The 27,791-nt window shown below is 35.7% G+C and overlaps 1 protein-coding gene across 2 annotated transcripts in view; it reads right to left on the reverse strand.

The window, feature by feature from the left end:
* Window positions 1-3,769: 3,769 nt before the first annotated feature.
* Window positions 3,770-27,791, reverse strand: part of LOC150106406 (E3 ubiquitin-protein ligase RNF4-like) — a 97,506-nt gene continuing 73,484 nt past the window's right edge. The window contains exon 6 of one of the 2 annotated variants that reach the window (XM_090392428.1): window positions 3,770-6,344. In XM_090392428.1, the coding sequence (XP_090248554.1) occupies window positions 6,195-6,344 (150 nt within the window). In that variant the 3' untranslated portion in view covers window positions 3,770-6,194. The remainder of the gene's footprint in view (window positions 6,345-27,791) is intronic. The other variant, XM_090392429.1, reaches the window with a different exon arrangement.

Below are 27,791 nucleotides of genomic sequence, written 5' to 3' on the forward strand. Positions count from 1 at the left end.
ACAAAGCTTATTACATTTTCACAGTCAGTAAAAATAAATTAAGCTAAAATACATGAACTGTTCAAAAAAATAGAACAGTTAGCCCTACAAAAATTAAGAAAATAACATTGTGGTGTTAAAAGTGGATAAAGGTAACGCAATGATAGTCATGAGCATGAAGGAATACACTGGGAAAAAAAATGCAATACTTAGTGAACAATGCCAACATCTACAATCCTCTCGAATGTGATACATGGCAAAACCACAAGACCAACAATTTGATTATAGACCTTATCAACTGGCCTGACATATCCAGACACCCACTGGTTCCAAGAATGTATGGAGGTCGTAAGATAAATATGGAAGGTGTGCTGCTGATATTCTAGTATAGTAGATGCCAGATATTCACTCACCTCTCTTCTCTCTAAACATCTCACACAGCTGATAGTCCCACTTAGACAAGACAGACTTCTTCATAAGAAACAAGTCACACTTTATTGAAAAGCCCAAAGACCTAATAATAGAACCATCTGCCCTTCTGGCAAGTCTGGACATGACTAACCTGTTCATTAATGTACAAAGAACAGAGATAATAGGTTTATTTCAAAAATTATTTTCACCGGATGCTGTGACATTATTCAAACACTGCATCAACAACATGGGCAAATTCAATGAACAAAAATAAAGCCTGGCAATGGTTTGCAATGTCGCTGCTTTTAGAGAATCTGTTTATAGAGTGGTTTGAAAAATAGGTCCTAGATTCTTACAACATACAACCCCAAGTCTAGTTTAGATGCATCAATGTGTTCATTACATGGCATACCATTTATAAGATTTTGTATTTTATATGAACAATATTCACTCCACCGATTCATTCCATAGAATTAGAAGAGCTAATAGATCTCTAATGATCTTAGACATTTTGCTAGAACAAAATAAACTCAGCTATTCAGTTTATAGAATGCTAACACACACACACACACACACACGCACACACAGAGAAATGCTTACATGCAAAGTCCCTTCATCATCTGTCACAAAAATTGGAACTGTATGAACCCTCCAAGACAGGGTACACAAGAATTTTGCAGTGTGGAAAAGAGAAATCAAGAATTAGAATAACTTAGTTTCATCTTGCCAAAATATGGCTACAACAATAAACGATTGACAAAATTCTACAACAGCCCTGAAGACCACCAAATGAACAAGAAAAATAAGACTACAAAGGAGTGGTATTATTTCTTTATATTTGTTTGGTCACAGGTAAGATATTAAGAATATTGTGTTGACAAAGGATAAAGGGTGCTTTCTTCCTAATGAACAAGATTTCAGGGTCTCCTCAGACCCCAGAAACCATCCAACTCAAGATGTCAGGGTATACAATACAACATCAATTGCCCATGTAGAATCTGCTGTGGAGGAGAGTTGCATTTCAGAACACATCAAGGACATGGGAAAAAAAAAAAAAAAAAAATCAGGACTAGCAGAAGTACAACAGAAACTGCACACTAAGTGCATTGGCAATGCACTGACAAGATATACAATGTCTACAATTTCTATAAGAGAGAGCATTCAAAGAGTCATCTTTCATTAAAACTTAAGTGTTCACAGACCTTGGATACTCATCATGTCAGGAAACCATCAGGATTTAGCAAAAAACACACACACACACATGCTTTCCAAAGTTAACATTTTTCCAAAATATTACGTAATAACGTTACTTTTATTTTCTTATTGCTAAACTTAGTCATGCAAGTCACTTCTTTCTCCCTGATGAAGTGTATAACAAGATAAACAAAACAGGCAGAGTTCTGAATAAAATTGTTTATATTAACCTTGTCACGCCGAATCAATACTGGTTAAAAAAGTAATATGTTCCTTATCCACAGAAAAGTCAGTCCAATAAGGGCTACATTCATCTACTGATACATACATGATTTAACTAATAAAAAAAAAACACTTATTCTGAATCAGAGAGATTTTGTTAAATCTTGAATGAAGAGATTTCATTAAGAAATATATTTCATTCAGGATTTAACAAGCTTTAACAAATCAACAAGGACATACTTGAATATAAGTAGGATTGTAAATTACTTGAAAAACTTAAAAACGATGTATCTTGACATTAAATGATTATATGTAAGAGAATGTAAATGACTTAAAAACCTTAAGAATAATGCATCTTGACATTGAGTGATTCTATATAAGAAAATATTACCTATCTTTGTATGTTAACAATGGAAGAAATAATTTTGTGAAATATATGTTAGCATGTAAGAATATGAGTTCAAAGTGCACGAGCCAGACACTAGGATTAACAGCATAGCCTATGGCGGTCACGTACGTACGGAGCACGCTACGAGAAAAGATCGGAACCGTGTGCAGGAGAATGGTACCGGGCAGAAAGGGGTGACGCAGTAAGAAGGCCGCTAAGGGTGCAATATAAAATGGCTTGGCTCCCCCAGCCAAGGTCTCTCTCTCCTTTGGTATTCCTGTTCGTGCTCTCCTGTTCGACATCTGAGCCCGTTATTCGAGGGTCCCAGCTCGAGTTATTCCCAGAGATGCGTAGATGAAATCGGTCATTGGAACGATGTTTAGATGGGGATAAGTGGCAAAGTAGCGAGCCATGTGTGGGCATTTCGTCAGTGTTCCAAAGAGATCTGCACTAGCTGACCGTCATGCAGGACCACGTGGACCAACTTAAGTTGAGCTGTTTCTCAGCCACATCGAAGAGGATAGATCGAATAATGAGTTCCAAGCAAAGCCTGTGTGAAATAACCGTCGGAACAAAGAATAAGTAAGATGTAAAGGGAATTGAAGATTGAGTGACAGACCTGAAGAAGTATCAGAGATCTGGTAATGTACAAACCTTTAGTTTCTTTTGTTGTGGAAGCAAGGATTATTGTATATTAGTGAAAAGGAACATTCATGTGTAGGACTTATTATATAAGAAACGGGACTTTAGTATCTAGTCTAATAGCACTGTTATAGCTCCAGGAACGTATTCTAATGTATTGTAAAGGTCGATTATGTTTGGTGTGTCATTGTATAATAGTATGCGAAGTTAATAGAATTATTGCTTGGAAGGAATTGTAGATCAAAGTATAGATAAGAGCTAATTAATTAATTTTGGTAGTATCGATTTATGACAGAATTCAGTTATATGAATTACAGTTGTTGTATTAAGTTCTGTAACTTAGGAAACTATTACCTTAGCTGAGTGTATATTTTGTGAATGAATGTGTATTGTATGAGTTTAATAAATGTACCTTTGTATATTTTACCTAACTAGTTGCCTGAATCCAATGCACCACTCATTTAATTAGAACCCGAGCGGAATTAAATTGTATAGCGGAGACCACGACTGCAAATTGGAATTAGCATAGGAGACTTAGTTATTTTGAGATTAAGTATTTTAATAGAAAGATTAACTGTCTGTCTGTCTGTCTGAGAGTAGTCTGAGGGTTCTGGATGGTGCAGCAATAACAAATAAATTTTCCAGAACCTAATAAGGAGGTAACTCCAGATATTTGTAACAAAGGAAATGGCTCTAGCCAAAGGCAATCCCCCCCCCCCCCCCCGTTAATCTAGTATGCACACGTGATCAATCTAAGTGATGGCCACAGAACACGAATTTAAAGTCTCACATATAACGTTAAATAAATTAACAAAAGTAAAATAACAATATAACAATATGCATGTATATACTGTTTGTTAGCATTAATGTTGTAATGATTAATGCCCCATGTAATTTTATTTTATAAATAAACTTAGTTCAAAGTCAGCTGTGTTAAATAACTATCCATTTTTTAATAACTAAAAAAAGAAAGAAAGAAAAATACATTTTGCAGATCTCCATATTATCTGCATAACAAAAACTATGTTTTATAATTATATGTTTAACTTCAAGATAGTTTACTTGAAATTTTTTGCTAAAATACCTGGAATGTTTACAACAGATAACACTGAAGTAAAATAAGGAATGTATATAATCTAAAATAAGGACATAACTATTCAACTATATGCCAATTACTCATATAAAAAATTTTTTTCTGGTAAGCCATACCATAATATTAATTTTCCCAATTTATATCAAAATATAACAATATAAATTAAGTTAATGAAATGAATTAAAACAAAACTCAGTCTTCAGAAAATACTGAACTGATTGTTATATGGGAGGTCTATTATTTTTCAAATAACACACACACTTATATTACTTATTTAGGATAAACACATTCTTTATATTCAGCTGTAATTCTTTTGAAAAGTTGATAATTACAATAAAACTGTCAAATTATATTGAAAATGCATTAATACAAACACTAGCAGCAGTTAGGTCAGATTTTTCTATAGAAAAGTACCTGAGCATTCTATAGGCATTGTGTGAAGGATAGTGGGTATGAAGTCTAGGAGAGCCTATCATTATTCCTGATGTGAATTACTGTAAAGAATGAGGCATGGAAGAATAGAATCTTTTCCTCCCCTTTTTGCAATGCATATGCATACAGCTACCTACACAGCAAACATAATTCATCAATTAACACCCGAACTAAAGCATATGTACCTTGGATAGCATGATTTAGTCCCAGTAATTCAGTTTGGTACAAAAGTAAATAAATGATATTGTTATATACTAAAGAAACATTAAGAGTGGCCAGGTTTTACAAAATTGACATGCTAGTTTTGATGTTATCATAATTAATGACATATAAGAAAAGTTAAGTGCTTTCTTTGACTATCTCTCAAAATATATAAACATAACAGACAGATGGCAAAAAATAAAAATAAAATAAATTATTCTATCTACTAAACTGCTATTTATTGCAATAAGGTGTTTTCCCAATATTCTTAGATAACTTCTAATATGCAATGTATTGTTTATCTTAAACAATGCATTGCATTGTTTAAGAGATAAACAATGGTGCTTCATTAACTGAAGCACGTAACTGAAAGTCATGATATTCAATTATTTTAATTACGATCTAGTTTTACACACCTTTTATGAATGATGCCATCTGTTATAAAGTCCATGCTCACAATTATACTTAACTTTCTGTTATTCACTTTTATAATAACCTACAAATAAGAATCAAATCTTTCACTAATACATCCCAATGTATGAAAAGATCTAAAATTTGCAGCAAAAGTAACACTGAAATTTTTACTTGTTTCAAAACCATGAAGTGTGCTAATTCAGCTAGAATGGATCCAAAAAATTTTTTTTCAAAATATCCAGGCATTTCACTGATAATAGAGCATATGTAAATAAAAAATAAATATTAATTAAAACAATACATTGGAACTTTTTTTCATAAATATCAGAAAAACAACATTGTATGTTACAGATAATGCTTAAAATACTGATATTAGAATTTTTTCACATGTAATGAAAAAAAAACATATATCCTCTAAGCAATGTAACTAACTCGATTAATTTGCTGCCATATTTAAGCATCTATAGTATAATAAATAAACTTCAAGTTTTGATATTTGATGTTATTTTTAATCATAAATATTCACATAATAAATAAACTTTCCTTTTAAGTTTTGTTAATGTCAGGACTGTACTGTTAAAATATCATGTATCTACTTATAATTTAGCATGTGTATGCATCATTTATAAACTATTCTCTAAGGAGTACTATATTTAATTTAAAAAGGTCTCTTGCACACAGAAATTCACACCCACCTGGCAGAATTAAAAAAATCTTTCAGTTGTAATACAGTAAGAAACTTAATTCTTAATTAGCTTATATATATATATATATATAAAACTAATTAAGATATTTTGCATAGAGGAAGTGTTATTTACATATAGGACTATATAAAAGATACCACTGTTACATTAAAGAAAAACTGTATTGCATGTTCTGAAGAAAAAAAAAATTCAAATACTTATCCATATAAAACCATTTAACACAAAAGAAGTAGAAAATAAGCATTTCAAACATTAGATGGTAATTGTTTATATGAAAATGATTACAAATTAAATGCTTAGAAACAGTGCATAATAAAAATGGAACATATTCACTGGTAAACATCTTCACTGCATTCACATCTTACATACAATCTACTGAAAGAAAATAACAATTTTGGAAGTTTTATGATAAATGAATATGGAATTATGTTACAAGGTTACTTTAATCTGTGTGTTGCTAAAAGAATTTTACAGAAATACCATAAGGTGATGAAGCCCACATCACAGAATGTTTTCATAGAAATATTGGATGGAACTGTTTTAATGTTAATTTCTTTCTGCAATTTGGACATGAATGATGATTTCGGATAGCTTCATATATGCACGTGTTGCAAAAAATATGTCCACAGATTGTTGAAACTAGATGTCTATTGGCATTCTGAATCTAGAAAAAGAAACATTCATAATGATAAATAAGCATAAGCAGACCAACAAGCAAAAAATTATTGAATGGATAACTCATGATTAGTAAAATATTAAATATATATTTCTATATATTTATTATAATACATTCATTATCTGACTATACAAAATAAGATACATACACGCCTGAGAAAAATTATATAAAATATTTGCAGCAATCTATTTAGTTAAATGTTACTCAATTGTAATGAGCAAATTCAGAGTTAAACACTTAAAAAATTAATGTCTGTTTTTTATATCTTTATAAGTTGATTTTTACTTTAAATATAAACTAATGGCAGGTCTGGTTGGCTGAGTGGTTAGCTTTCCAGCCAAGAGGCTGTGGGTTCAAATCCTGCCAAGGGCATGGCTGTTTGTGATTGTTTCTCACCTTCATACATTCATTCATCCAATGAATATACACACTCTCCCAAGATGGATTGGATCACCATGGGAGAAGGAGACCCACCCCTCCCAGTATGGAAGAGGTCTTCACCTAGTAGTGGGTAGAAAAGACAGGCTGATCATCATAAACTAATGGTATAGTTGACTCTGTAGCAAACACTATTATAACACACTACTGAAAACTCCTGATCAAAGTCCCATAGGTAAAATACTATTCTAAAGGAAATTTATTATGGCAAGCAACCTGCAGATGATGTGCGTTTGTTATAGTGAGAGGGCCAACTGTATTTAAAGTGAACAATTTATAGTTCATTTTTAGTTATAGTAAATTTCTTTAGGATATGATATGAAGCTATGGCCAAGAATTTTTTTTTTTTTGGTAGTTTTTTTAGTGATTAAGTTTGCTTTTTTTCACTCAAACATTCTTTCTCAGTAAACTACTGTATGGAGCAGTCACTTTTAGTGGGATGGCGATATCTATATCTAAAGTGCCATGTTTTCAACTCAATTCACATTGTACTAAAAGATGCAAGGTTTAGCTGCTGTATGATTGTGTATGCTTTGTTTATAGAAGTAGCCTCCATAGCTCACTCAGTATAGATGAAGCCCTTTGGTCAGAAGAAAGACCTGGGTTCAATTTCTGTCAGTGACATGAGGAACCTTCATCTTGGTCTCGTTCAACGAAAGGTGAGTTAGCTGGTCTCATATGGAGGTAGAGGGTTTTCTCTCCTGGTAATTCACGTTTTTTGTCCCTGAAAACAGACAAACAAGCCAGTAGAACACACACAATTTACAGACAAGAATAATTAGAGGCACAGGGATATCTGCCTTATCCTCATATTATAGGAAATCCAAGGATACTTGGAAGACCATGGGTGTTTACGTGCCTGTTAAAAGCCTCTGATGATGACTGTCTATAGAAGGGAAAATTCCTGCCATCTGCAATCAGAATAAATAACATGGATCTGCAAAGTAGTCATTTATGCCTTTAAAAAAAAAAGTCAAAGTTAATTCCATCAGAGAGGATTTTGAATCCAGATCTTTTAGGCTCAGAAGAAGGGATGCTTCAGGGTCAAAGTTGTATAACTGGGAGGAGATTGCTACGTAGCCTTTCAAGGAATGCAGAGAACAGACTTGGGCTTCTGACCTAATGTCCAATCCTGACCTTCTCATGGTGCACCATGTTAGGTATCTATCTGGATACTGAATGAAAGAGGATGGGCTGGCAATTTGGGATAAAGGTACAACATGACAGAATTTTATGCTGGTTGGGGCATCGCCCAGTTAAAAAGACCCCTGTTATTTTTGTCATGGAACCAGGGCAAACAGTGAAAGTCAGCTACAGGAGCAAATCTCAGAACACATCCCAACTCAACACCAACAGTTCAAGATTGTTACTATCAACATAAGAAGCATCAATGGAAAGGAAATGGTACCAGCAGAAGCATCGGATAAGTACCAGACTGACATAATGTGCTTGAATTAAACAAAAAAGTGTGATCTAAGTCACAAAAATGCAAAATGTTATATTCAAGCAATCAGGGAAAAGAAGGAGTATGAGGAAAATCATCTTGAATGGCAGGCAATACCAAGTAGAGCAATGTGGCAGATATCAGAATGGGAAACTGGACATTCAGATTTATTTGTACTTATGGTCGCACAGAAGGTTCTACCAAAGAAGAAATGGAGGAATTTTTTGAGGCATTACAGAGGACAGTTGGCACAATGCAAAAAAGGAAAAGCTGGTCCTTGTTCAAGTTCTAAATAGCAGAGTAGGAAATGATGAGAGACATACAGAAATGTTTGGGGGAAATTTGTAGAAAAGTGCAAAGCTAATAATGGTAAATACCTACTGGATTTCTGTTTAGGACATGAATTAGTTATTACTAACACAATGTTCCAATATAAAAATGTATGCAAATTCACATGGAGAGAAGATGCAAGAAATACGAGACGTCTCATTGACTATGGTATAGTTCATAGCAATGTTTTCCTACAGGTTCAGGACACAAGAGTACACAGAAGATATAAATTGGGAGTGATTACTATTTAGTTTTGAGCAAAATAAAATTGAATTTTATATTGAAAAGAAGAGTGTGTAAGAAAGTTTTGATTCAGCCAGAGAGGCATGTGGTGAGCTTGTCTATAAGGATAGAAAAATCAGAACTTCATGGTGGAATCAAGAAATTAAAGCAGTAGTGAAGGAAAAGAAGAAAGCATATTGAAAGTTCTTAGGAAGTACGTCAGCTTGTGCTCATAGAGAATACAGAGAAAAATGTAAGAAAGCAAAGTACTGTGTAAAACCAGCCAAACAAAAGTCAGAATTTGGTAGTAACATAGAAAATAAGTATCAGGAAGGTAGCAAAATATTCTGGAGTCTATTGAAAAAGCTTAGAAATGGAGATGACAAAGGTGACATGAAAACTGAAGATAACGATATTCTAGATGTCTGGGGTAATTACTTTGAAAGACTGTAATGAAACAAAAAGTGTCAAAATGATCGTAGAAAACTCCCAATATAAATGTAGCCAAGAATACATGTCCATACTTGAAGCAGAAAAAGTTGTCAAAAACCTGAAATGTGAAAAAGCAGTTACAGTAGATGAAATTCAAACAGAAATGTTAAAATATGGAGGTACAAAAGTTCTACAGTGGCTGAATTGCATCATTCAGAAAGCCTGGTCAGAAGATCGAATTCCAGAGGATTGGAGCAGAGCTCTCATAGTACTCATCTCTAAAAAGAGAAATAAAACTGAATGTGAGAATTACAGAGATATTTCCCTACTGAGTGTTCTTGGTGAGATTTATTTAAGTACACATGAGAAACTGCTAAGAAAAATTGTGGAAGAGAAGCTTGGTGAAGAACAAGAATTCAGGCCAAACAGAGGTTGTCAGAATCAGATTTTCACTTTAAGAGAAACAGTTGAGAAATCTTTAGAATATAACAGGGATTTATATTTGGAAGTTTTGTTGATCTATAAAAGGCATATGACAAGGTGCCATGAGGAAAGCTCTTCAGAGAGTTAAAGTTATAAATGGGACATTATATTAAGCAATATATAGTCTCTGTTTAAGCTGTAAGTCAGCAGTTAGAATTGAAGAATGTACAGGAAGATAGTCTGAAGTAAAATCAGCTGTGCGACAAGGGTGCACATTATCTCCACTGTTATTAGTGGAGATAATGTGCAATGTATCAAAATTGGTGATGTTAATCTTAGCTCTTTACTTTATGCAGATGATGTTATACTTCTGAATAAATTCAGTACGAGTCTGCAAGATTCCCTGACTAAATTAAATGACTGTTGTAACAGTTTTGGTATGAAAATCAGCAATAAAAAAGACAAAGACTACGAAAATAGGCAGAAACATTGAAAACATCAACTGTATCCCGAATGGTGACCTATAGAACAAATAAAACATTTCAGCTATTTAGGCACAGTTTTTAGTGAAGACAGTAAATTAAATATGTAGAGAACAGAATTAGTAAAGCTGGTATGGTAGGATGTCAGCTGAATAAATTTATATGGAATAAGAAAGAAATTAGTCAAAACACTGAATTAGCTGTATATATATATAAGCTAATTATGTATATATAAAACTGTTCAAATCAATTTCAACTTATGTATTTGAGAGCTGGGTTAGAAATAAAACACTTTTAATATTATTATTATTAATACGTGACACCTCCAAGGAGTCCAAAGACTCATTGAGAGAGGGCACCTACTCTGCATCTCTCTATCTCCACCACTAAGGTCTACTAACTACAGAAAACCACATTATCTACACCAATGCCATCTACTCACCACCACTAGTATTTTCACAGACAATCACAAACATCCATGCCCACAGTGGGATTCGAACCTGCAGTCTTTTGGCTGGAGAATGGATACACTAACTACTCGGCCAACCAGGCTCAAAGACTAGAGACCTCTGATATGGGAGTTGCGAGAAAGATTAGTGTGGTGAATAAACGGCATCAATGGCAGTATCACATTAAAAATTAGTATATTAGCAAAGAAATTGCCATTATGAGCATTCAGGAATGTGTTAGTAGTGCTAATCTCACTGTCATGGTCAGTAAAAACAGAATGGGGAAGAAAGGTTAACAAAACGAATGTTCTTTGCCAGGTTGGTAGGAAAAAGACCCAGAAGACCAAGATGTTGATGGGTTGATACAGTAAAAAGTGCCTTAAAAGACAGAAATATAAGATCTGATATTACTGGAATCTTGACAGATAAGAGATTAATTTGGAGAAAAATTATTGATCAGAAGTTAGTAATGGTGTAACTTTTTCATATAGTACTATCATAATTATCCTGTACACTCCCTGAGGGTACATATTAGGAATTTTATGATGATGTTTCAGGCATGCTAGTGATAGGTGAAATTAAGCAAATGGATAGGACAAATGCACCACTGCAAAAGACGGAATGGTTCATTTGTCCTTCCCTCTAATCAACAGAAAATAGCACATCTAATAATGAAAAAATCAGAGGATATTTCTTTCTCTAATACTAGCTACTATCAAGCTAGCCTGAATCCTCAGGAAATGATAAAATCAAAATATCAGTCATTCCCATTATCAAAATACATCCTTACTTTTAATCTGTTAAGCACTGTCCACTATACTATTCTGGGATTAAAGACCTATGATGCACTGTAATGAATAATGTACTGTAGATCACGTCAGTTAATGGAGTACTAGAGATTCAAGGCCACTGCCCTCTTACGACATATGCAATCTTTAGCAAACTCACATGATCTAGCCAAAAGATATGAAGTATCCTGGAATGCTTCCACTGCTAGTGAGAGAGCAAAATGTCTAGAGATCATATTAAATTACAAGCATTTAAACATAAATTCAAGTTTTATGCTTTTTCTCTCTCTTTTCATATGCTAATAATTAGCACATGAATAGACATATTTTAAATAACCAAAATCCTATTTATTATTATATTTGTTAATTATAAATTTTGTGTTTTTTTTTCTATAAACAGGTAATATAATTCTGTACAACCAAGAAGTCCTTTAATTTAATAAGGATGAAATTAATCTTGCATATATGTATTTTTATGTGAATCCCATCTGAAAAAATAATTATAATCATATTTTGCATTTCAGTACCCATGGGCAGGCTAGAAGTTAAGTCATCCATGGCTTCCACTTCCTCCAGACTGAAGGCATGATGTAATGTCTGTTTATGTAAGTTTTTCAGCATATGAGAATCTTGACTCATTCTGAATGTGCAACAGTAGAAATAGAATTATATTTCAAATTGATTTTCCTAAATTGAGTATGAACTTAAAATAAGAGACTGTTTTGTCATTTGCTTACTTAGTTGATCCTTTTCTACCTAATGGTATAGAAGTGACACAAAGAGTACTTTTGATCTCAGCTAGTACACGGGTTCTGTTTATCTATTTCCTACTCTTTTCAGTATGTGTAGATGTTCTCATGTCTTTCTCTTCCTCTGGATTTTTCCCAGCTGTCTTCACTTGCCATCTCTCATTCTTCATACTATGCAAGTCGTATTCCCACAATAACTGTTTTAAGCTGTGAACTCCTAAACTTATTCTTACAGTCTGGTTTCATCTTATTCCTGAGAAATCTTATTTCAGTGACTTGCATCATCATTCATTACAAGATACTGAAATGGGATTTTTAAAGGCCACAACACACCATTACAGGTTCAATTGGCAATTTCATTTTTCTACTAATTTCCTTTTTTTTTTTTTTTTTTTTTTAAGCTATTTATGTATATACCCATTTCACATTTTGATAGTAAAATATAATATGGTTCTTTAATGCTTTGATATTGCTGATGACATACATTATCATCAATCCAAGCAGTCATGGATGACATGTCACTAAAGACAAGGGCATGTTTAGATGTCAAAATCAAGTAAGAACCAATGAGTATTTTCCCATACTACCTTTGAAGATGATTCCTCTAGACTTCTGCCATTCTGCAGACATATTTTTGTATTCTTTTTTGTATGTACATGCATGTTTATTGGAATGCTGTTGCTGGTGAAAAATAGCTGCTAGCATGAAAACACTTACATAGGATCATTGTGATGATAGTGGATTGTATTTGCCACTCAAAAATGAGATGATTGGTGAAAATTCAAATGAAGAAAAGGAAGTTTCCTTTGGTTCGAGTTAGGCTTACTTCCATTCAACTGTCAAAAGTAAGATAACAGTTGGGTGATATTCATCCAACTGCAGTTTAAAAGTGTTAATTTCTTCTAACATATTTGAATGGCTTGAATTATTTTTCACTAGTGAGCTTATTGATAGGGCAATATCTAAAACATTATTCTGAACAATTCATGCAGTCCAATCAGTCAATAAACAAAAAACCAAGGTTCACCATGTACTGAAACTCTAATACACTACTTCCATCACTAAAATTCAACTGGATATCATCAGAAAATTATTCACTCATTTAGAAAGTTCTTCACTTCAATGATAATTTATTCATTTCATAAGGCAATACAGACATGCTTTATAAAATAAGACCTGTGATTGACTATTTAGTGCAGAAATTCTTAATAACATATATTTCAGTAAAACATCTTTCTCTTGATGAAGGATGCTGAAGTGAAAAGAATATTTGAAGTTCATAGTTCATCAACCTGATAATTTAGATAAATATGAAATTAATGCATACCTTGTTGTAATAACATGTGTTGGTTATATCTGGAATTATGAAGTGTTTTCAGGAATGGATGGAACAAACCCATAAAATAAACAGTGATGAACTAAGTAAAAATTTAAAAATCAACACGGGAATTTACTATAATACAGTTAGTTCAGTTACGTGTGGTTTTTTGACATATAAAACTTAGATTTGTGGAACTTTGTCTAGAGACCATCTAAACAGATGAAGTCATTGGAATTAAAAAAAAAAAAAAAAAAAAAAAAAAAGAGAGAGAGAGAAACCAATTTCATGAAAAAAGGCCAACTGCTTTTGCAAATATAGCAAGATAAAAGAATGGTAAAAATAGTTTCAATAATGCATCTGTCAGAGAAAACTGCATCAAGGAAGAAACCAAACAACAGCAACAAAAAACATATTCAAATACTATCCTTGTGTAACCCAGACAAAGTGGAGGAGTCAAGAAAGGACACCGTTGAAGCCCTGACGGTCCCAAGCCCAGAGAAATGGGGAGGGTTAGCGAGAAACCAACCATCCCTCCTGTAAAAAATACCTCTGGTTACAAAACAAGTACCACAGAAGCCTCGGAATTCAGATGCTTTTGTGAAAATGATTACTAATCGTTTTGGGACCTGGAACATATGCAGTTTGATGAAAGAAGGTGCTCTTTTTAATGTGCCGAATGTCTTACGACAGTATAAAATTGGACTGTGTGTGCTGTACAAGAGGTGCGTTGGCCAGACCATGACTCGACCTGCAAACAGGGGTATATGCTATACTATAGTGGTGACGACAGGACGAACAGTCCTCGGAACTGCGTTTTTAGTTAGTGATACATTTTTGTGTAATATTTTAGATTTTAAACATGTGAACAATCAGCTATGCACTATTAGAGTTAAAGGACGTTTTCAAAATGTATCTATTGTGAACTGTTATGCGCCTACAGAAGAGAGCTCGGAAGAAGCTAAAGATTGTTTTTATGAAGTGCTTGAGCGTACTTGTGCTAATCTACCATCTTATGAAGTCAAGTTAGTAATGGGAGATTTCAACACGAAGCTGGGGAGAGGGCATGCGTGGCGCCCTTTCATAGGTAGTGAGAGTCTACATGAGGAGTGCAACAACAACAGGACCTGACTTGCGAGTTTCACCTCAGCTACGGGATGTTTTGTAAAGAGCACTATGTTTGCGCACAAAGATGTCCACAAGCAGACCTGGAGATCACCAGATGGAAGAACAGCTAACCAAATAGACCATGTACTAGTGTATCGGCGTCACCACAGCTCCATCTTGGACGTGAGGAGTTTCAGAGGAGCAGACGGATATAGCGACCACTACCTGGTAGTCTACGATTTCAGGCACAGAATCGCGGTTCAGAAGCCTTCATGTTCTACCACACGACCTGCATGGAATTTGGACAAGTTGAAGACAGTGGAAGGCAAGCGGGCTTTTCAGTTAGAGCTGCAGAACCATTTTGAGGAGCTACAGGAGGAGGAGGGTGATCCGGATGGGATGTGGAATACCATAAAAAATACGGTAGTATCAGCTGCCTCGAGAACTGTGGGAATGAGAAAGAGAAGGCATGGTTTAATAGAGAGTGTAAAGAAGCTGTAGCAAAACAAAGGAAAGCACTATTGACAGCAGGAAGAAGGCTGTATATGAGAGGGTGAGAAGAGCTGTGAATACATGTCTACGCAGGGAAAAGCAAAAGTATCTTAATGAGAAGGTGGCCAACACAGAGAGAAATAGGATAACAAATATGAGCGGGAAATGTAAATGTATCGGACGATCAAAGCCATGCAAGGCACCCAGACACAAGCGGCAACCATAAGAGATTAGAGTGGAAATCTTCTAACAAATTCAAAAGACGCCCTCGTTCAGTCGCATAGATATTCTGAGAACTTGCTGAATGTCAATACCAGAGAACCATACTCCTTACCAAACTGCTGAACCATATATTGAAGAGCCGACACTTAGTGAGCTTACTCGTGCTGTCCGCATGCTGAAAAATAATAAGGCTCCAGGAGTGGACTACATTCTGGCGGAGCTTCTAAAGAATGGCGGGGACGTCCTGCTGGAGCAGTTGCACCAGCTCATCTTGTTGCTATGGGGAGAAGAATGGCTGCCGGATGAGTGGAAGGAGTCGTTGATCACCCCTGTATATAAGAAAGGAGATAAGTCTCAATGTGGCAAATACAGGGGGTATCTCACTGCTGATGACTGGCTACAAGGTGCTGTCTAGCATCATGCTAATGTGCCTCACACCATATGCAGAAGAATGTCTTGGTGACTACCAGACAGGCTTCAGGAGGAACCGTTCAACAATAGACCAACTCTTCATGCTTTGCCAAGTTTTTGAAAAGTGCTGGGAATATAACCGGGAAGTCCATAATATTTTCATAGACTTTTCTAAAGCCTATGACTCAATTATATGCCAAAAAATGTATTTTTGGCATATAATTTGGCAGGTGTTTGAAGAGCTGGGAATTCCTCAAAAACTTCGAAAAATGGTGCAAGTTTGTGTGTGGCTGGTTCAAGAGCAAGAGTGAAAGCAGAAGGTGACCTGTCAGACCCGTTTCAAGTGCAGACCGGCGTGAAGCAGGGTGATGGGCTTTCTCCGATTCTCTTCAATTTAGTGCCGGAAAAAGTAATTAGAAGTACACAGCAAGTGGTGGGTAGAGTTGACATGGGGGTGCAAGTCAGGATTCTTGACTACGAGGACGACCTGGCGCATCAACGGGACAACACAGTGGCACTGGTTACTGCCATTGAGGAAGCTGCAGAAGATGTTGGCCTGAAGATAAACGCTGAGAAGACGAAGTACCTTTTCATGAGTCACCATGCTGCTCAAGATCTAGAGGGTGACGGAATTTAGGTACCTGGGGTCTGTCGTGACTGAAGACAACAACATTGAAGATGATGTCCAGAGTTGGGTGAATGCTGCAAATGTGGCCAACTACCAAGTGTGTCCCCTTTTTGCCTCACATATACTGTCTTGGACTACAAAGGTGAGGCTATACAAGACTCTGATTAGACCTGTTCTCCTCTACGGTGCTGAAGCGTGGACTCTCACGGTGAGGCAAGCCGACAACCTGAGAGTATTCGAGAACAAGATGCTATGATGTATCTATGGAGGAGTCATGGCAGATGAAGTCTGGAGGAGGCGGTCTAATGCTGCCATCCACGCTTTGTACAACTCGGCAGATGTCTTGATGGAGCTGCGAGCCCAGTGTCTTCAGTGGCTGGGGCACCTGCACCATATGGACCCCAAAAGGACTGTGAGACAAGTGTGGGAGGACTGACCCAGATCAGGGAGACCGAGAAGGATATAGGTGTATCAGGAGAAGGAGGACCTGCAGGTTGTCGGGCTGGAGACCGAAACGTGGTGAATAGTCACAGAGGACCGTGCCCAGTGGTGTCACGTGGTACTTGAGGCCAAAAGTCCCCCAGGGCTGATGGCGCCTAGATAAGTCAAGTCATCCTTGTGTAAGGAAAATGCTAAAGTAGACAAAGAAATTTTTTTTTTCCCTATTGTTTTTGTATCCATGTTTCCATAATGCCTATGTACTGTAAAAGAAAGGTTCCTGAACATAGTTCATTCCTAGCAGCATGTTGTACTATAAGAGATGATAGCATAACACAAAATAGAAGGTACAGAATAAGTTGGTTCAGGATTCATTAGTGCAAAGATAGCAAAAATCATCATGAATTGCACAATTACTAATGTTACAGCAGTATACAAGGCAATAAAATAAAAAAGTGTTATACTGTTAACATATACAGTAGCGAACAAATTAATCTGAATAAGCTGAATTTTTGTCAAGTCTTCGGGTTTCGTCTGATTTTTGTTTCAGTTCACAATAATTTTGGTTTCAGCTTGCTATTTCCAGTACTGGTTTTAGGTCACTACTTTGGTGGAATGCTGCATGTTTTAACTGTCTCTGTGATGATTATTAATAGTGTAAACAAGTTGAAATTTGTAGTGTTTTATTCATTTCATGTAACCATAAAATGGATTCAATTCAAGGAAAGCATTCAAAAATATGTACTCTTTCTCAGCACATATCCATGATTCAAAGACAAATTGCCAATGAGTGCAGTGTTAGTTTGGGTACTGTTAAATGCGAGGGTCCGTTTCTCCTAACAGAATAGGAAAATGTGGGTAAAAAAGGAAAACTACACTTACTGAAGATCATTTACTAGTTAGGAAAATCAAAATGAATCTAAGATTGTCTGCTGTAGACTTAAACAGAGACTTGGCAGCTAGTGGGATTAATGTTTCTGACATGACAGTCTATCGAAGATTGTTGGAAGCAGGGAGGACTGCTCACAGACCAAAAAGGAAACAACTGTTAATGAAGGCTATGCAGAAAAAAGAGGCTCAGTGAGCAAAAGTGTACAAAGCTGGACTACTGAGAATTGGAAGAAGGTCATATTCTCAGATGGGAGCCATTTCTTTATCTACAGAGAACGAGTACCCTGTGTTTGCAAATCAGCGGCTAAGAACACTTCTCCTTCCCATCTTCAACAAGCTCCTTAACACCCAGCTAAAAAGATGTTCTGGGATTATTTTACACATGATGGTCCAAGATCACTTGTACCTGTTAATAATATGATGAAAAGTGACCAATACACAAAAATATTGGAGAAAGAGTGATCCCACAGATCCAGAAAGACCAAGAACTCATCTTCCAATAGGATCTCACTCCATGCCACACTTCCAAAAAAAGTGAAAGAGTACCTCAAAAATCACAAAATCCAACTGCTTCAGTGGCCAGGTAACTCTCTTGACGTTAACCCAACAGAAACCTTGAGCCATAGGGAAAAAAGATTTGGAAAATTAAATTGTGATACAAAGGATAACTTAATGTAATCCTTTTAACTGAAGCAGGCAAAATAGCTGCAATCATAATAATTAATGTAATCCATTATAAACGAATTTCGAGATGCAAAAATAAGAAAAATGTGTTCTATATTGTTAGAGTCCATAAGCAAATTAATGAACTTATTAGGAACAGGGGAGCACATATAAGTGATTAGATAAAGTTGAAGTTTAATTTTTGTATTTATTTTCTTGTAAAATTAAAATTTTTCTTTAAAATGTGAGTGTTTGGATAAATGTGTGCAAGATGACTGGAAACTAGCCAGAACAACTTCCTGTCTTCTGTTTCTACAGACAGGACTGCCAATGCTTTAATCTTATACAAATTATTTTTTAATGTCTCTTGATAGGATGACCACCACAAATTAACTATTTCATCAACTGTATGTAGCCTATCAGGAGACTGATAAACAATGTGGAGAAAGCATGAGCTGACCTATCAGTACAATCGAACATCAATATTAACGATCTTCATTTGATACAATTGCAGAAATTCACAGAGTTCTGGATGTGGACTGTATGAAAGAAGAGTTAGCCTGTAAAGAAGTCGAGTGTGTAAATCAAACATTTTGTGGAATTTTCTTTTATTTGTACAAATACATACTGATGGCATGCAGTATGTAGTATAGTTGTTACATTCAAATGAACAGGCAATGTGGTCAGAAAAAACAACTGCACATCCAACAGAGGACTCAAATCTTGAAATATTGATATAAACACGTGGATAGGCTTGTGTGTTAGTCACACATGCTGAATTGGATTTAAACAGTATTGATACGAACACAGATTGATAAGAAAATAACTATTCATTAACTTAAAAGCTAATATTTCGCTGGTATTATATCCAGCATCTTCCGAGCACACAAACAAAGTTTGTTACAAAAGCGAGACAACCACAATTCGGTGTAACAGTGGGGCTAGTATAAGTAATTGCAGCGTTCAACACAAGACTAAAGTCCTAATAGGGTGCCATAAAAGTTATAAAAAAAAAACAGTAGTTCAAAGTTTTGAAAAAAATATAGTAGTCCAAACAGTAGTCCTTGAAACTTTTGAAAAATAGTAGTCCAAAGTTTGAAAAAAAAAAAAAAAATTAAAATAAATATTAATTTGGTCTTAGGATGACTGTCTCCCAAATCGTTGGTAGATTTATACAGTCATACTTTCTCACCTGTGCCACACCTTCCTAACAAATGGCTGTAATCCCCATAAGACAGATAACATTTTTTTTAGTATTTTTAGTATTTATATTTAGTATTTTTTTAGTATTTATATTTTATAGATTAGTTTATAATTTATTAGTTTATAATTATAATTTATAGATTAGTATTTTTTTCAAATACTAAATGCTACCCAGAAATCCCCCACTCCCACTATCAACCACAGAAGACTACAACAAAACTATCACCATCGAGTACATTAAAGGCACATCTGAAAAGATATCTAGGGTGCTTAACAAACACCAACTACGCACTGTATTTAAACCTTATGTGAAATTGGCAGCTCTCATCCATTCACCAAGGACAGATTCACTCCTTTATCACATCCAGGAGTCTATGAAGTGCCCTGTTCTTGTCATCGAGCCTACTACGGACAGACAGGAAGAACTGTGGACATCCACCTCAGTGAACACAAAAAATATATCTGGCACTTTCGTCATGGCAAGTCAGGTCTGGCAGACCATGCTTTGGATACCCCAGCACACAGGATCAATTGGAAAAAAACAAATGTACTGCACAGAAGCTTCTACAAGTCAGAGAGGTTGTTCGTGGAATCAACAGAAGCCCAATATACTCCAAACCTTAAGAAGTATGGCTGTATAAATCTACCAAAGATTTGGGAGACAGTCATCCTAAGACCAAATTAATATTTATGTTCATTTTATTTTTTTCAAACTTTGAACTACTATTTTTCAAAAGTTTCAAGGACTACTATTTGGACTACTATATTTTTTTCAAAACTTTGGACTACTGTTTTTTTTATTTTTATTTTTTTTTATAACTTGGATGGTGCCGTATTAGGACTTTAGTCCTGTGTTTCACGCTGCAATTACTTATACTAGCCCCACTGTTATATCAAATTGTGGGTGTCTCGCTTTTGTAACAAACTTTGTTTGTGTGTACTCTGAAGATGTTGGATATAATACTAGCGAAATATTAGCTTTTAAGTTAATAAATAGTTATTTTCTTATTAATCTGTGTTCGGATCAATACCGTTTAAATCCAATTCAACACTGATATAAACAGGTAAGAAATCAGTCTTCTGTTCTGTGTGAATTAACAAATGGCACAGTGAAAGGCTGCATGATGGAACGCAAACGTCCCATGGTGGGATACTATCATGTTCAGTACAGCCAATGTTGTCTATAATCTTGTTCCATCATATTCTATCCTCCTCCTTTCCCCAAAATTTCTATCTTTCACCTTTTTCCCAAAGAATTTACAGCCCACCCTTGAAACCTGGGTTTTAAACTCACATACCCTTGTCTTACCCGCAATTCTCCTGCATCTATCTCTACATTTCCACATGACTTTTCAGTCATACTTCAGCAGTAACATAAATGTTTATCGCCAGATGCCACTCGATAAGAAGACAACCAGGAACATCCTACAAAGTTATGCCCAAAATTATTTCTTCATGTATCTATGTCTTTAAAACATCAGTAATGTCCTAAAAATTGAGTAAAAAGACAATGACATCATAAAAAGGGTACTCCTAAAGAAAAATAGGCCAAATAGCCATAAAAATTGATATTTATTTAGAGCAGTAACATGGAAGATTTTCAAGAAATAATATCAACATTGAAAATACAGTTTAAAAAACACTAGTCCATATAGGATGCTTAGGAAAAGACTATTTTTGGGACAAAGTTATAACTACTTTCATCAAAGCAAGAAAGAGCAGGTTCATTTGATTCCCCAAAAAGACTCTGAACAGGTGATGTCTGAAATGCACTAGTAGCTGTTTGTATATCTTGAAAATGGATAGGATTTGACCAATCTCTTTTAGGGTATGATATTCTACCTCGCTCAGCATCCCCATTCTGTTAGTTGATGAATGTGTGCAAGGAATGCAAGTTTTCTATTAAAAATAAGTCCTAAGAGCACAGCATCTGTTGCTGTTGAGATAACAGGTTGTTCCATTCTTAACTCTGAGTGTAGGTAAAGACTGTTTTTGGCAAAAGTGTGCATAGGCACTTTTCTGCTGAAATGTGAACTCAAAGAACATATGATATATGATCAATTACTTGAAGTTAACTCGTTACTCTTAAAAATGAAAGAAAATTGTAATATCAGTATACAGAGTACTGCCTAATGTTCAATGATTGAATTTACTTTGACCACAGAGTCCTTAGGAACAACCTCTTTTGGCAGTATGTAATGTGTTTCTCCACTTGGAAGATTCAGATGGAGAGAGAGTTTTTGATAAAAAGAGGAAGAGTTGCCTTAGATCCAAATTATAAAGGTCTTTCAGTATACTGTTAACTCCAGGCTATGTGATAAGCTTTTTCCATGCCAAAGAAAACTGAAATGAGATGTTCAAGTTTTAGTAATTCATCTCTGACAGATCTTTCTAAATGGACCAGTGTTGATCGGTGTCTATGAAAGCCACATTGTTTGTGTTAGAAATATGATTATTGCTTTTCAGATACCATAGGAGGCAGAATTAATCATTTTCATCATGGTGATTATGCAAAGAGAACTGGTTAGATCAACAGGATGGTAACTATTTGCAAGTTTTGAATCTTTCCCTGACTTTGAGAAGGCAATGACAATTGCCTTATGCCATGAATCCAGAAAGTGCCCTTCACTAAGTATGCTGTTTGAGATCCATGAAATATGGTAGAAGATGTTTTATAATCTCGTAAAGAATATCATTAGGCTCTACAGCACTGGCATATGAGAGTAAGTTATTTTCTATTTTCATATGCTATTTTCAGTTCTTTCTTAACCAATGGCTGAATGACTGTAACTCTGGCCCATTTATAAGGAATTAAAGTCATTGTTTCTGTTGTTCTTTCAAAATCAAAATTTCTAGAGGATATGAAGCTGCTACTGAGATTACAGCAAAGTTTTCACTTAAGTGTTTGCAAATGCTTTGGGTTCAGCAACTACGTTGGCATCCAAAAGGTAAGGACAAAATAAATTTTTATTTGTATATGAAAACATTTTCATGACTACAGCCAAATGTAGACAAATTTATTGCCAACATACTAATAAATTATATTACACAAAAATGTGTTATAAAGTTCGTACAAATTAAACTGCAATACACTTTTAGCAAAAGTTACAAATTTCCTAAGGATATAGTTAAGCAATTAATGTACAGTGCTAACAGAAAACTGTGCAGAGAGACATTTCAGTATGAAATATGTCCACCCTGAACTGTGCTGCAGCTCTCACAATGTTGTAACATGCTTAGCATCAAGTGATTCAGGAAGAGTTGTTGATGAAAACTGCCCACTCCTCCTTCAGAGCAAGGATAAGGCCTTGTTTGTTTTCTGGAGGAGAATTCTGAGTACAGTGCACTTCACTATTGTGTCTCAAATGTGTTCTATGGGATTGAGATCTGGGGAGTGTGCTGACCACTAGATTCTATTAATATCCTCGGTCTCCACTGCTTTTGTACAATGTGGTGTGGCATCGTCGTCCTTAAAAATGAATTCTTTGCCTACAGCACTATGTAAGAATCAAACATGATGTCGAAGAACTTTGCTGCAGTATCGTTCGCCAGTCATAGTCCCTTTTTTTCCCCATCACTTCTAGCTCAGTGCATCCAATAAGCACAATGTCTCTCCACACCATGACCCCAACACTGCGCTATCTATCCCTTTCAAGAACATTCTTGTAATGATAACCAGTACCACTTTTATTCACACCAGATCAAGTGTCGTCTAGAATCAAGGAAGGACTAAATTGACTCATCAGTAGAGTACATTAGCCTATTAGTGTCTTGTCCAATTTTTATGGATACAATACCACTGAAAATGTGCTCTACAGTGAGCTGTGGATAAGGGGATGCAAACTACAGGCTTTTGAGCGTGCAGGTCTACTTGTTGCAGGCATCTTGCTTGCCACAGTTTTTGTCGGGATATCCATACAACTGTGCTTGAATGGAGCCGACTTGCATGCTGACCAGCTGTGGTGCATCGATTGTATTTTGCTACCAAAAATTTGTCTTCATGCTCCATGGCAACCTTTTGGTAAACGTCTGGAACACATTCCATTGGTTTGAACTGCTGCCCAGAGCCTGGATACAATACTGTGTGAGATTTCAAACTCTCTGGCAATATCAGTAATTCTGTAGCCTTCAAGCTTTCCAATAATTCTTCTCTGCATGTCACCTAGATGATGTCTTTGAGACATTACAAGACATCCAAGTTTGCAACTTTATTCCTTCACAAAAAGAGCTTCCTTCAAACACAATTCACTCAGCACAGCCTTGTGTCTTTTATCCTGCTGAGTGCTACCAGGATATCAGGCACGATTCAAAAAATTCAAAAAAATTTGAATGTATATCCACTTTCTACTCAAAATCGTCAGTTATACAAACTGTCATATGTCTGAATTTGTAATTCTAATCTTCAGAAATAGTGTTTATCCTTAGGATTTGAATGCCAGTGTATACATTCATTTTATTCGACAAATGATATGTTCCATATCTACCCTTCATTTTCTAAATTTTATCCAATACCACTTTTGCACTTGTTTCATGATTGATAAATGATGTAAATTATAACCAAGACTGTTTTTGACTGTGAATGCCATATGTTTTAGTCCAAACATGTTTAAAAGCTATGAGATTTGATGTTGCAGGGTACCTTTGCTACATCAATAATGGATTCATATAAACAAATAATGGATTCTCACATCAGGGAATCCATTATTTTTGGCTGCTTGGCACTCAAGTGTTCCACCTCAGTTTTGGGCAGTGGATATCGAAATGATAATTTTGGAATTGCAGTTGTTACTGCTTGGACAATACAATGTTATGTGCATCACTGTTAGGTTTATGCCTGAGTGTCTCATGATTAAAATTTTGCCAGATGTGAAAAGGTATTCCAGTTAGCCTGGCTAATTTTCCATGAAGGAAAATATGTTTCTTGCAATTTATTTATTTATTTAGTACACAAGTTAAAAATACAGGAAATTAACAATCAAAGCTATTATATATACAGATTTAGAGTTCAATTAACCAACTGAGGTCACTACTTGGGAGTAAATGCAAGTTCCTGAGGCCTCCAGGTAAGGTGTGTGGGTGTGGGTAATATGACATAGTCTGCACAGTGTCATACACACATGCAAAAGGGTGAATGAATGATTTCCCCACAGATATAAAAAGAGGGTATAGTGGCCGTGTCTGGTCCTAAATCATTTTAGCTGGCTCCAGAGGTGTGGAGGTGCATTTAATACTAGAGATCTGATAGATGGATCTATGATAAGGTACTTGTTTGTAGTTCATTCCAGTCTTCTCCACCAGTCGTGCGCACCATCATCTGTTATTTCTACAAGTCAGATAGGAGATATAGAAGTAAGGGAGCAAGTTGGAGATGGAAAGATATCTTGATATATAGAAAGATTCATGTTATTTCTGATTTTATTTATTTCTCTGATGGTAGCCTCTTCTCTTCAAGTATATCATCGCAAGGTTTTTGTGATGATACTTGAAAGCACAGGAAAAGTCACTGCTTCCTTATTCTCTTCAACATTCTATATAAATGGTAGAGGAATGGCGAGGGAGCCGATGGTAATATCTGTTGCAGAATACAAGTACAGTAAAATCCCGTTTTTATGTTTTCCTGCCATTTACATCATTTTCCATTGTCCCGTCTTAAGACCTATTCTTACGATATATTGTTTTCCCGCCATTAACAACTTGATGTGGACATTATTTCCTGTGATTTGTGTTTTTTTCTCGGGTGGCAATACTGATTTTTGAATCAATTTCCACTCATTCAAATCAATTTCTGCAGAAATCTGTGCATTTCTGTTCCCAGATGGCGTTGCTTTTGGCTGTAGTTTTGTTTCCACCATCACGGTGACGTGCACGCTTGCAGCAGTGATGAGCGATACCGTGATTTTTCAATCACAGTACGAATTGATATTGCAGTATTTCTGCTACTTTAGCATGTGATAGTTGCTTTCAAGTTGCGGTGGTGGATGATCCACGTTAGTAACATGAGAAAAAAGATAGAAAATGTATTTCGGTAGAAGAAAAGATGGCAATTCTGCAACATGTAGATTGGCATGACGGAACATGTGCAATTAGCAAAAGATAAAGTTAGTAAAAAAAAACAGGTCAAGCACTGAACTCAATGCAAAGGAATCTGGTGCTATGTCAAAAAAAACGAAAATATATCTGGACATCGACATACAATGAATTGGATAAACTTGTGGCAGAGTGATTCGTTTCTACGAGAGCATCGGGTATTCCAGTCGATGGTACTATACTCCGAGCGAAAGCCATTGAATTTTCTGCGAGGTTGGGGATTAATAGTTTTACTGCGTCAAATGGATGGATTGATCATTTCAAGACTCGTCATAATATTGTGTATAATAAAGTGTGTGGAGAAAGTAATAGTGTTGCAGGAGAAACTGTAAACCAGTGGAAACATGAACTAAAGACTATTATTCAGGACTACGAACTGAAGAATATTTTCAATGTTGATGAAACTGGGCTCTTTTATAACATTCTGCCAAGTAAACCATTGTGTTTTAAAGGAGAGAAGTGTCAGTGGAAAACTCAGCAAGCAGAGGGTAACTGTTTTGCTCATGGTCAATGCTGATGGATCAGAAAAATTACCTCCACTGGTAATTGGTAAATTTAAAAAGCCAAGGTGTTTTAAGAACGTGAAAAATCTGCCTACTAAGTATGATGCCAACAGCACAGCATGGATGACCAGCAGCATCTTCACATCCACCATGCATGCTCTGGATGCTAAAATGGGGCAAATCACCGCAAAATTCTACTACTGCTAGACAAATGTCCTGCACATCCTAAAGATATGCAGCTCAGAAACATTAGATTAGTGTTCTTTTCCTCTAATTGTACAAGTGAGCCTCAGCCATTAGATCTGGGCATTATCCATGCATTTAAATGGAAATATAGAAAATGCTTGTTGAAAAAGCTGTGTTTATGCATGATAATGGACCCAAAACAAATGATCATATCAATCTTGATGCCATGCATTATGTGGCCAAAGCATGGTTGCATGTTACTCCTGAAACCATATCAACTGTTTTCGGAAGGCAGGAGTTATGTTTGTGGAAGAGGAGGAACAACTGAGAGGTGGATGGATATAGCTTCCAAAGTAGCATTAGGCTGGATATGCTGAAAAAGGATATGGTTGTCTACAAGGATAATGACTCATCCATGAGCATGTCCATCTCTAGTTCTGCCCTTTTGAATTGTAGTGAAATGTCTTAAGGTAGGGTCCCTGCTGTGTTTTGAACATGTCTCTTGCAGGCAGAAACAGAAAAGTTTGTGCAGGACATTGATATCCACCATATTTTGGCAGAATCCCCAACAGCTCTATGACAGGAATTTCTCTGTTCTTTTGACTCTGTAGACTGACCCAATTTCCAAGAGATAGAGGACTTGCCTATGTCTGACATGTCTTTGTGATTTGATTTTAGAAAGTATGGATAGTGTCTCTCTTCCTCTTGAAAAATGTTTAATACAATATCTGATACATCATAGTTATCGTGCTTAGTTTAAATTCCGTTGAGGTATGTGTGGATGATTTTCTTTATGTGGTGCTTGTGCTATGACTTTCTTGACAACTGGGTTCACATTTAGCAAGATTATTTTAAGAGTTGTTTCAGGAATGAAACTAAATGCTTAGGCAATTATGTGCTCCAAAGAAAAGCACTCATGATCATAAAGTTCAAGTTTGCTGAAATTATTGGGTGGTTGGATTGACAAATGGGTTTTATGTCATTTCTGATATTTTCTTAACAGCCACCTACTTAGATTAAGAGGATTTCAGGACAGGTGTTGTAGTGGTTAGTTTCCTCTTTGCATACTGATATGAGATGTTCTGTTTGATATATCTTTTGTATCTCATTTTCATCCTTCCATTTCTGGCATTCTCAGGAACAGACTAGATGGTCTCCCTCATAGTTGATACATTAGAGTTATATTAATTATCATGCCCTTTACTACCATATTGAAAACAGATAGTAGAGTCATGACAGGCAGTTTGGGAATGTCCATATTTCTGGCATTTAAAGCATCTTAGTGGATTAAGGATGTAGAGCCTAACATGACAACTGAGACATCTTGCATCTACCAATGTTAGAGGTTTGGGTTTGTCAAAAGCAAGGATGATAGCCTTGGTCAGAACCAGACAATTATTCCTAAGTACCAGGATACATCTCATACTTGTACATATGTCCTTGATCTTCAAGATTCGAATGTGTATCTCCTCATCTGAAATATCAAGATCCTATTCTGATACCACACACACCTCTAGAATAATCAAATG

Source organism: Typopeltis vanoorti, chromosome 5 (assembly GCF_054136105.1).
Source record: "Typopeltis vanoorti isolate ZY-2024b chromosome 5, IOZ_Tvanoo_1.0, whole genome shotgun sequence".
Taxonomy (NCBI): domain Eukaryota; kingdom Metazoa; phylum Arthropoda; class Arachnida; order Uropygi; family Thelyphonidae; genus Typopeltis; species Typopeltis vanoorti.